The sequence below is a fragment of the Oncorhynchus masou genome, chromosome 7 (assembly GCF_036934945.1).
Source record: "Oncorhynchus masou masou isolate Uvic2021 chromosome 7, UVic_Omas_1.1, whole genome shotgun sequence".
Classification (NCBI taxonomy): Eukaryota; Metazoa; Chordata; class Actinopteri; order Salmoniformes; family Salmonidae; genus Oncorhynchus; species Oncorhynchus masou.
The window spans coordinates 19,151,586-19,163,462 of NC_088218.1; the positions used below are offsets into that span (position 1 = coordinate 19,151,586).

An 11,877-nucleotide genomic window follows, 5' to 3' on the forward strand; every position below is an offset into this window, starting at 1 on the left:
TGATCCTGTCAGCTGGAGGCCTAATCCTAAAAAACTGGTATAAGAATGATTCTGTTGCCCAAAATCTGTTTTTTTCCAAACACTTTTGTTTGGTCTGGACATGAAAGCCAGCCACATTTTATATGGAGGGGGAATGGTCGAAATTCAACAGAAACAAACACAAACCACATGCAATGGTCTCAGAGCATCCAAAGTATATTTCTGAAGCCGCCACAGAAGGTCTGTTTATTTTTACCGTGAGAGGATTGGAGCTGATCCCGCCGGAGACTGAAGCATACAAGAGATAAAAAGACAAGCTAATGGGACAGACAGCCTTATGACATACAGATGCCGCTTGAAACAGGATGTAGCCGCTGTGTTGACTGGGTGCTATTGGGTACCCGAACGCAACTCGAACCAGTCCATATGGATCTAGCAGTAGAGCGCGTAGCTAATGCAAGTGCTGCTGGTTAATATGGATTTCATGACCCGATGTTCTTGATCGTGTTATGTCTAACACCTGCGTCAACAATTGGTTGAGAAGTCGAGGGGCGTGCGTGAGACTCGTTGAGCTATTCAGCCGTGCGCCATCTTGCTGAGCTTCCTTTCTACTGCACACAGCAGTTTTCCACAAAGAGTTTTAACGTAGAACCAATGGTATAGCTAAACAGGTCCTGAACTCATATTGTGTTTCTAGACCTACTGTACTGTTTCATGCCCGAATCCGTCTTATTGGACAGACATCAAAGGGTTCATTTCCATGACTACTTTTACCTGAGGTTTCAGTTCAAAAAGAATGTTGTTAAAATAGTTTGAAACACCGGAATGGTTTCCAACAAAACGCCTCAGAAACACCAGCCAGGGGCCACAGTCAACAATATTGATGTCTGCATTTCCCCATGTCAAGTGAGGACTAAACAAGGTGCTGGAGCGATAACAGTATGAATATAACGGTACTGTGTTTGTAATGACAGAGGGGACCAAATCACCAGCAACTATGACAACCTTAGCAGGTGCAGTGAGTTGACACCACACAGGATGCCCCCAAAAAGCATAAAATATTCTTTGTCCTAGACTGTTAGGTGATGCTTAAACACTAAATATACATGAGTCCTCTTCAACCGGCAAAGATAAAGCATGCAAGTCTTGACATGAGCCTACATAATATTCTGTAATCCAAATATATTTGCATCCATTTCTTCTCAAACCATTTTCAAGGCCCAGCTTGTTGTATACATGGTATTATCCAAAGAGTGATTAGCAAAATATGGCCCTGAGGGCGCCCTGTTTTGACAAAGCCTGATTTGTCATTCCGATGGTGAATGCCAATTCCCAAGAGGGAGGAGTCCACACAGATTTAAAATTCCCTACCATAAGCAGTTATACAGCCATAAGACACATTCAGCAAACTACAGAGACATTTTTCTCTAGACACCTGAAAAATGTGGACTGAATTTACATCTCAACGAACCACAACCTGAACCAGATGACGAAACGTGATGACGTTGCACTTACAATCTCTTTGATGACCTTTTCCACGATGCCCCTGTCCTGAAGGTTATGGAGGTAGCGATTGGCTGGGGAGCTAGCCAGCCGACGGAGCTGTGCCACGTTGGAGATGTCATTGGCCGCGGGCGTGATGCCCACCATGAAGAACTTCACACCCTGGTTTTTGGCGTCGACCACGGCGGAGAAGATGTCTGGGTTCCTGGGGTGGGAGATGCCATCCGTCAGCAGTATGGCCACCCTGATGCTCCCTGGCTCTGACTCCTCCATGTAGATCTTGGTCAGGTTGGTGATGGCGTAGGTGGTGTAGGTGCCGTGGCCGATGTATCCGATGGGTGCGATGTGAGCCTTGAAGTTGGCCAATCCCCGCCACTGCTTGAAAGTCTGCTCGATGATCACATGGCTGCTGAATTGCAGGAGGGCGGCTCGCGAGATGAGAGCCCGGCCCGTCTGGAGATTGACCCCCTGCAGGCGTTCAATCACATCTGTGGCGAACCTCTTCTCCTGGGCGTGGTTGTCCTTGGCGCTCTCCGAGCTGTCCACCAGGAAGGCCAGCTCCAGGCCACAGTCATCGTTCAAAAGTGCTAAGAACATGAAAAAAGTGTTAACCAATTGTTAATTTATCATGTACCATGCACATTACACAAGATGTAGCTAGCTACCGCTAATTTGTCAATCTTTGGTTGGCAGAGGGCAGAGCTGGGGTCAACTCCATTTCAAAGCAGGAGATCCGATATGGGTAAAACTGGATACTTTCTCATGTCCACCGCTAACACCAAAGAAGGATTATTCATCAGTTCAATCATCATGTACATACCGGGTACAACATTAGCTAGCTACATTACGTAAGTGGTTCACAGAGCTGGGGGTCACTACCATTTCAAAACAGGAGATCAGTGTTACGCATGCCTCTGTGAAGAGGGAACGCAACACCCTGCTACAACTCCACTCCCCGTGAAGTGATAGAGGTATGGACTGTAGGTGCGAGTAAGGATGACAACAGGCAGAATGTGGTACCGTTTACAAATAATTTATTCCGTCACACGGTAATATGGGGAAAAAGGGGCTGGACGGAACCAAAGCAAAAAAGTAAATATCAAAGCCCCCTATCCTATCTAACCTGCCTACCCACTACCTATCTAACTTAGCACCACCTGGTGCCCTAACCAAAATACAGGGGGTGGTCTGGGTCAAGCTAGGTACTTTCTCACATCCAACTCAAGACCAACATTGACCAGCGACTGACCACAACTCTGAAGGTTAAGCTAGACCAAAGCCACTCAGAAGCTTCAATTCTGAGATACTGAACCTTAATGACTCAGAGAGAAGATTGAACCCAGAAAAGATCTGATATGATTTATTTATCAAGGTGGAAGTGAAGCTTGGAGGGGTGCCATGACTTGAACTGTGAACTGATGTCCCTGATTCCTGTCTGATATCTAAAAGGCTCTCAGAGAAACGAGTCACACAAGGCATACTAACCTACAATATTTTTCAAGGAGCGAGGGCACATATCCAATATAAACCGGGAATAAATCATATTTATGTTCAAAGAAACGTGTCCGAAAGAATGTGCCCGGGGATACCCAGCTCTTGAGGGAAAAAAACGTTCAAGGAACAGAATGGTTGCCACTGAGATGGATGGGTTTCTAAGCCTGGCTGTGAGATATAATCATTTTTTAAGTGGATCCCATCATTTGCCAATGACTCTTTAAAATGAGATTTTCTTGTAACCACACATTTTTTCGGTGATGGATGCTTTACCCATGTAGTATTTTCAGAAGTGAACATATCCTATCAATTCTAGCCAACACTATGTCTAAGAAAAACGTTTCTGTGTCTCTCCTTTAAAACAAATAAATACTTTTGGGACTCTTACATTGGCCATTCTTGGGTATGACGTTGGTTGTCAGTAGTTGGTTCTTAGCTCTCCTGTCCATGGTTCTATCATCATGTGTGCTATAGTCATCCTGAGCCCAGAGACTGTGGAGTCTACAGAGCAGCAAGATCCAGTACAGAGAAGGTGACATCACCACCTGTTCTCCTTCTCTGAGAGAGAGAGAGAGAGAGAGAGAGAGAGAGAGAGAGAGAGAGAGAGAGAGCGAGAGAGAAAGAGAGAGAGAGAAAGAGAGCGAGAGAGAGAGAGAAAACAAGAAAGAGAGAGAGAGGGAGAGAGAGAGAACAAGTAAGAGAGAGAGAGAGAGAACAAGAAAGAGAGAGAGAGAGGGGGGGGGCAGCCAGAACAGCAAATTCAGCTTGTGTTCAGGTAGAAACTTGTCTCACATGAAAATCTGCACACCAATACAGAGGTGCAAAAGTCCACCACTTTCTGAGACCCATAACCTCTATCATTGTAATTTGATCCTGCACATACTCACAATACAGTGCTGCAGGCTCAGGTCTCCAATATACTCAGCTCAGTGTTCAGGATTGGGAAAGATGCACATGAGAGAAAGAGAGAATCAGAGGGAGCAAGAGAAGCAGAGGAAAAAATAATACAGTTTCAAGTGTTGTTCAGGTTAAGTTCCACTTAGACTCCTGCTCTTGTCCTGCTCCTGTGATGGTGTCAGTCTGCAGGATGGGAGCTGGTCAGGTCAGGTAGGATGTCTGCAGTACGGCAGCAGTGAGTAGAGGGTCTGTGGAGGTCTGTGCTCTGGTTCACACTGGGTTTCCTGGGGTTTCTTTAGCTGCAGCCATCCTCACACAGACACAGTGAGTACAGTAGAGGCAGAACCAGCCCCCTTTCACTCACAGACACTCCATGTTTGGAGAAGGGCGGGGCAAGGAGCTCTCGCGGGGCAGGGCTAAGCTGGGGGAAAGTGTGGGGGTGAAATGTTATTTTTATAATAGTTTTTGTTTTTTTATAAATGGAGTTTGGGATGGCACCTCCGGGCTGTAATAGCAAAGATCCAATCTATTAAGACTATATTTGTAATCAGTTTATGGGCCTGTCCGTTCTTGCTTGTTGCCTCGTATCTTTTACTATTATCCACTGGTGACCAGGGTAAATTCCCATTTCTGCCCCATATTGACCTGATGTCTCATTCTGGGAATAATAGCTTCCGGAAGCCTCACCCACAGAACAAAGCAAAGCTTTTTGTAAGGAGACTGGTAGTGATTTACTTCTCGGGCTCTAGGCAGCGCACCTTGCTAGCACTATTTTCCATGATTCACATTCACATTCAAGGCACTAGTCTTTGGCTGCAGCTGCAGGGGGTGAGGCAAGACTATAAAACGGTTTAGCAGATTAGCTGTAGCTGCTCCTCCAGAGAATTTAGCACTCCAACAATCAGTTTCGGTTCACAATACCCACCTCACCTTGTCTTTATGGATTGGCATTTTTTAAAGAGGAAAATATATTTTTGAAACTTTTGATTCAATCCATTCTGAGTTCAAAAAAATCTGGAATATAGAGCTCATGCAAAGGTAGTGAAAATCCATACGCATTTCCAGACTTCTGGCCGCCAGAAGGAGAATCATGCAGCTCAGCTCCAGCTGTGCACTTGGTGGTGACAGCGTGTTTTTTTTTATAGCTCACAGTATTCCAAACCTGGAGGCAGAAAGCAATCAGAGGTGAGCTGCCACGCAAGAATGCCGTCATGAGAAATAGGCCTGCTCAAATCTGGTTCAGATACCGTCCCCTTTCATGGGAAGACAAGTAAAACTGTTATGTACTTGAGTGAAGACCCAAAAGCGGTTTTAACAGAAAACAGAGTTCTTTAATGAAAAAACAGGAATGGCATAAATCCTCTTCCAACGTGGTCAATGGAACAAAAAGAACGTTAGTATAATGCAGGATGCACCTGCCAGGCAGACTCCGACAGGATAGGACAAGGTGGAAGCAAACGCGACGACAGCTTGCTTCTGGCATCAAAAAACACAAACAAGAATCAGACACTGAAAGTAGCAGGAACAGAGAGAGAAATAGAGACCTAATCAGAGGGGGAAGAGAGAACAGGTGTGAAAGAGTGAATGAGCTAGTTAGAGGAGATGTAGAACAGCTGAAGAATGAGAGACAGAGAAGGTAACCTAAAAAGACCAGCAGAGAGAGACAGAGTGAAGAGAAAGGACAGGAACAGACATAACAAGACATGACAAAAACATGGTGAGGATCTCTCTAACACTTCCTATATGGTGCTGATCAGCCCAAAGGAATCTCTGCGCAGCTCAATTCAACCATCTAGCAACTATAATGTTTCACGGTTTGGTTAATTTCAAGTTGAATTCATGCTTAATGACAAGATGGTGATCTGACGTCTTTTCCCAGTGTGATGTACATATCGTGTGGTGCATGTACACATGTGCAGTGAATTGAAAAGGAGTTTGGCAAGGACATAAATTCAGCTTTTCCTGATAGCTGATGACATCATTTTAACATAAAGTCAAGCAGCCAGGTGGTTAAAAAATCAGCAATCCATAGCATCTCTGCAGCACATTCTCAACCAACACTTAATGCAATTCACAATGTGCTTGCAATCTGTAGAGTTGGCGTTCTCTTTGATTTCCTAGCAGGTTAGGACTTAGTGTAGGGATGTCCCATGGATCCCGGATAGCACTAACCAATCTGGAACATGTCTGTGGAAGGTCAAAGGTCTCCTGTAGATCGTCTCCCATCAAAGTGGTCATGTCACGGACTGTCATGAAACGCAGTACAAGCTGCTTTCATTATGATGAATGGCCGAGGTGTCGGCTGAAAGCGTCTCGAACATGGGTGTGAAGAGCATGAAACAGCCAGTGAAGGATTTCCAGAGAGGTGTGGCAAACATATGAAAACCTAAATTGTGGCTGGCAGGGAATGTTGTAGCATCCAATCTAGTCCAGAGTCTGGTTTCTGATGCCATATGTACTTATGAAACTACGCTTCGAAAGTACCCGTGCATAGTTCAGTAACACTTTCAGGTATACAGAAAACAATTTATAAAGGGTTACAAACGGTTAGTTATGCATTTATAGATACCAGATAATATGCCAAATACCAGATAGAAAGTTCCATAGAAAACACAAGGTCCCTGAAAATAATTTACGCTGAGTGTACAAAACATTAGGAACACCTGCTCTTGCAATTAAATAGACTGACCAGGTGAATCCAGGTGAAAGCTATGATCCCTTATTGATGTCACTTGTTAAATCCACTTCAATCAGTGTAAATGAAGTGGAGGAGACTGGTTAAAGAAATATTTTTAAGCCTTGAGACAATTGAGACATGGACTTGTATGTATGCCATGAAAGGACAAGGCAAACAATTAAGTGCCTTTGAACGGGGTATGGTAGTAGGTGCCAGGTGCACTGGTTTGTGTCAAGAACTGCCACTCTGCTGGGCTTTTCACCCCCAACAGTTTCCCGTGCGTATCAAGAATGGTCCACCACCCAAAGGATACCCAGCCAATTTGGCACAACTGTGGGAAGCATTGGTGTCAACATGAGCCAGCATCCCTGTGGAATGCTTATGATTTCTTACAGAGCCCACGCCCCGATGAACTGAGGTATAGAGTGTCTTTCTTAACCAGACAAAACCATCTTAAGAATGTTGAAAAGCCCTGACTCATGTGTAGACAAAACCTGAGGAGACAGGGGCATGGAAATCATTACCACAGTACTTCAGTAACATTCATGCATTTTCATAGTTAAGGACAGGAGAATCTTTATTTGGAAGTTGGTGTGACAAGCGGGCTGATACCTTATCTAAAAGGCTTAAAAGAACTGAGAAATAAACAGTTTTAAAAGTACTTATTTTAAAAACTGCAGACTTAAAGTAAACGCACATGGCTGGTGGCTAAAATCAATGGTTCTTCCACACAGTCAGGAAACACACCTTTTCAAGAAAACACAGGCTTAAACCACCCGATTAAACATTGCAGGATCCTGTGCCGATTAGCTACTCCCACAAATTAGGTAATACAATAGGAAAAATTGAGATTATAGAAAGTGCAGGTTATGGATGAAATTAATTATGAATCAAAACAAACACTGCAACACAATACCTTTAATCCATATATTAAAATAAATTGTCCATAGTGAAGGCTCTCCTTCACAGTTGGCATGTAGCCTACTTCACTTCCCATTACAGGATATTCCATCTATTACATTACTGGGATTCTAACACTGGTTGGTAGCATTCATTACCACACTTAAGGCTCTCCTTCACAGTTGGCATGTAGCCTACTTCACTTCCCATTACAGGATATTCCATCTATTACATTACTGGGATTCTAACACTGGTTGGTAGCATTCATTACCACACTTAATTCCATGTTTCAACAAAAGAGATGAAGATAGAGGAAGCACCAAAATGTATAGTGCAGCCCCACACTCTAGTGGAAAGATAGTGTATGTGCTGAAATCGAGCTTGTGCACACAGTGTTCTAAACACTCTGGGTGTGGAGCTCTGTACAATGCCTTCGGAAAGTATTCAGACCCCATGACTTTATCCAGATTTTAGGTTACAGCCTTATTCTAACATTGATTAAATTGTTTCCCTCCTCAATCCACACACACACACACAATACCCTATAATGACAAAGCAAAAACAAATGTAGTAATTTTTGCTCATTTATAAAAAATTAAACTGAAATATCACATTTACATAAGTATTCAGACCCTTTACTCAGTACTTTGTTGAAGCACTTTTGGCAGCAATTACAGCCTCGAGTCTTCTTGGGTATGACGCCACAAGCTTGGCACACCTGTATTCAGGGAGGTTCTCCCATTCTTCCCTGCAGATGCTCTCAAGCTCTGTCAGGTTGGTTGGAGAGTTTTGCTACACAGTTATTTTCAGGTCTCTCCAGAGAATCAAATGTATTTATATAGCCCTTCGTACGTCAGCTGATATCTCAAAGTGCTCTACAGAAACCCAGCCTAAAACCCTAAACAGCAAACAATGCAGGTGTAGAAGCACAGTGGCTAGGAAAAACTCCCTAGAAAGGACAAAACCTAGGAAGAAACCAGGCTATGAGGGGTGGCCAGTCCTCATCTGGCTGTGCCAGGTGGAGATTATAACAGAACATGGCCAAGATGTTCAAATGTTAAAAAATGACCAGCATGGTCAAATAATAATAATCATCACAGGCAGAACAGTTGAAACTGGAGCAGCAGCACGGCCAGGTGGACTGGGGACAGCAAGGAGTCATCATGCCAGGTAGTCCTGAGGCATGCTCCAGAGCCTTTCCGTTCACATTCACACTCCTGGGCCAGAGAAGTTTGATTGGTTTAAAGTCTGAGCTCTGGCTGGGACACTCAAGGACATGCAGAGACTTGTCCCAAAGGGACTCCTGTATTTTCCTGTTGGAAGGAGAACCGTCACCCCAGTCTGAGGTCCTGACCGCTCTGGACAAGGATTTCTGTACTTTGTTCCAGTCATCTTTGCCTCGATCCTGATTAGTCTCCCAGTCCCCGAAGAACACCCCCACAGCATGATGCTGCCACCACACTCCACTGTAGAGATGGTGCCAGGTTTCGTCCAGACGTGTGTCGTGGAAATTTCCTCTATTTACCAAATCATGGGAGCAAACCACACACACAAGTCAGAGTTAGTTATCAAAGTCCATCTTTAAAACCTGTTAGAGATCGTGCTATTTTTTTCAAAATTCTGTTAAAAATCGCGCACATTTCAACGTCCTGCTACTCATGCCAGGAATATAGTATATGCATATGATTAGTATGTGTGCATAGAAAACACTCTGAAGTTTCTAGAACTGGTTCAATGGTGTCTGTGACTATAACAGAACGAGTTCCGTTGTCAAAATCGCAAGAAAACCTCATCACAAAATCTACAAAGAAAAAATCCATCCGCCAGTGTTTGTATTGTCTAAGGCTTGTCATAAATGATGGAACTGTGTTTGCAATTCCTACAGATTCCACACGATGTCGCCAGTGTTGTGATTACCAGGGCACTTTATCCTTGGTTAGATTGGTCAATAACACATCCGGTCTTCAGGTGCGCCACAGAAAAAAATGTCCGTGAGGAACTGGAATTCGTTTTGTAAACTTCTAGCTATTGAATACAGATCTCTCCGTGATCAATTTGATAGTTTATTAACGTTTACTAATACCTAAACTTGGATTACAGAAGTAGGTTGAAGTGTTTTGTCAAAGTTTATAGGCAACTTTATGAATTTTTAAAAATTACGTTGCGTTGGGAAAGGTGCCTTTTTACATGGATTTCACGGTGTTCATAAATGGACATTTTGGGTATATATGGACCGATTTAATTGAAAAAAAGACCCAATTGTGATGTTTATGGGACATATAGGAGTGCCAACAAAGAATCTCGTCAAAGGTAATGAATGTTTTATATTTTATTTCTGCGTTTTGGGTAGCGCCGGCTACGCTAATTTCTTTGTTTACGTCCCCTTTGTGTGTTTCTGGGGGCTGCATGCTATCGGATAATAGCTTCTCATGCTTTCGCCGAAAAGCATTTTACAAATCTGACATGTTGGCTATATTCACAACGAGTGTGGCTTGAATTGAGTACCCTGCATGTGAATTTTAATGAAAGTTTGAGTTTTAACGAGTACAATTAGTTGGCGCTCTGGAATTTCCGCTGATTTGGTTCCTGTACAGGAACCAACTCCTGAAGATGAGCTCTATAGCATTTTCTGTGACTCTCAACAGTTCAGTATCTCTACTGAAAAGTTGAGAGTCCCCACACAATGGCAAATGGGATCCTTTATAGCGAAGATCCACCCCCCCCTAGACGACATGACAATCCACAGGTCCCAGGAACTTACACAAAGAAAGACTTTACTTCAGAGAGGAGTATCCCCTAGCCAGACAGATTTGGCTATAAATTATCGTTCAGTTGTCTCCTTTCTCAAACTCAGAACCATAAACCAATCCTCCATATCAACAGGCATATATCAAATCCACCCTATCTTGACAAAATCACAGAGACACACTGACTGGCACACAGACATTGTGGAGCAAAAGATATGTTTACACATGATGACACTTTGACCTCTCCCCTCTCTGCGGCCCATGCAACTTAGTCTTGACATAGAACAGATAACTGCAACCTCGCCACAGTATTATACAAAAATACCATTCTTGATGAGAAGTAACTTACAAACATATGATGAATATAACACATCTTACCTATGTTACCAACCAATTCTGATTATTCCACAACACGTGACACTTGGAATTCAGGCTAATGAGTTTAATCTTGGTTTCATCAGACCAGAGAATCTTGTTTCTCATGGTCTGAGAGTCCTTAGATGCCTATTGGGAAACTCCAAGTGGGCTGTCATATGCCTTTTACTTTGGGGTGGCTTCTGTCCGGTTACTCTACCATAAAGCCCTTATTGTTGGAGTGCTGTAGGGATGGTTGTCCTTCTGGAAGGTTCTCCCATCTCCACAGAGGAACTCTAGAGCTCGGTCAGAGTGACCATCAGGTTTTTGGTCACCTCCCTGACCAAGGCCCTTCTCCCCACCGATTGCTCAGTTTGGCCGGGCGGCCAGCTCTAGGAAAAGTGTTGGTGGTTCCAAACTTCTACCATTTAAGAATGATGGAGGCTACTGTGTTCTTGAGGACCTTCAATGCTGCAGAATCTTTTGGTACCCTTCCCCAGAAATGTGCCGCGACACAATCACGTCTCGGCGCACTACAGATGATTTCTTCAACCTTATGGCTTGGTCAACTGTGGGACCTTATATAGACAGGTGTGTGCGTTTTAATATCAAATCAATTGAATTTTCCACAGGTGGACTCCAATCAAGTTGTAGAAACATTTAAAGGATGATCGATGGAAACAGGATACACATGAGCTCAATTTTTGAGTCTCATAGCAAAGGGTTTGAATACTTATGGAAATAAAATATTTCAGTTTTTCATTTGTAATAAATTTGCAAAAATGTCTAAAAACCTGTTTTTGCTTTGTCTTTATGGGTTATTGTGCATAGATTGCTGAAGATTATTATTTTTTAAATCCATTTTAGAATACGGCTATAACGTAACAAAATGTGGAAAAAGTCAAAAGAATAGTTTCCAAAGGCAATGTATGTTTGTGTGTTGCTGTGTTTTGGGGAGATGGATAATCACTTACTGCATTACTAACTGCATTATACACACACACACACACGCACACACGCACACACGCACACACACACACACACACACACACACACACACACACACACACACACACACACACACACACACACACTATAGTGACCTTGAGTTTGAATGTTATCTAGGTTGTTAGAACATTGTACATGATTAGTCTTGCTGAATTGACATGATACGTGATTTGTAATGTTGCGAAGACAATTACAAGTGTTGTAGTATGACAGTAATATGGGGAAGTAGCAATCAATGCAAAATAAATCACGAAGTGCGCCTGCTCAGTTTGGCACTGGAGTTGCGCGCACGCTCAGTTCTGCTCCGCGGTCATTCGT

The 11,877-nt window shown here is 43.3% G+C and overlaps 1 protein-coding gene across 1 annotated transcript in view; it reads right to left on the minus strand.

Moving 5' to 3' along the window:
* LOC135543462 (collagen alpha-1(XXVIII) chain-like) overlaps positions 1 to 4,174 on the minus strand; it is a 42,052-nt gene extending 37,878 nt beyond the window's left edge. The window contains exons 1-3 of the mRNA XM_064970745.1: positions 3,864 to 4,174; positions 3,365 to 3,534; positions 1,495 to 2,069 (exon numbers count right to left, since the gene is read on the minus strand). Coding sequence (XP_064826817.1) covers positions 1,495 to 2,069; positions 3,365 to 3,515 — 726 coding nt within the window. The 5' untranslated portion in view covers positions 3,516 to 3,534; positions 3,864 to 4,174. The remainder of the gene's footprint in view (positions 1 to 1,494; positions 2,070 to 3,364; positions 3,535 to 3,863) is intronic.
* Between the last annotated feature and the right edge of the window lie 7,703 nt (positions 4,175 to 11,877).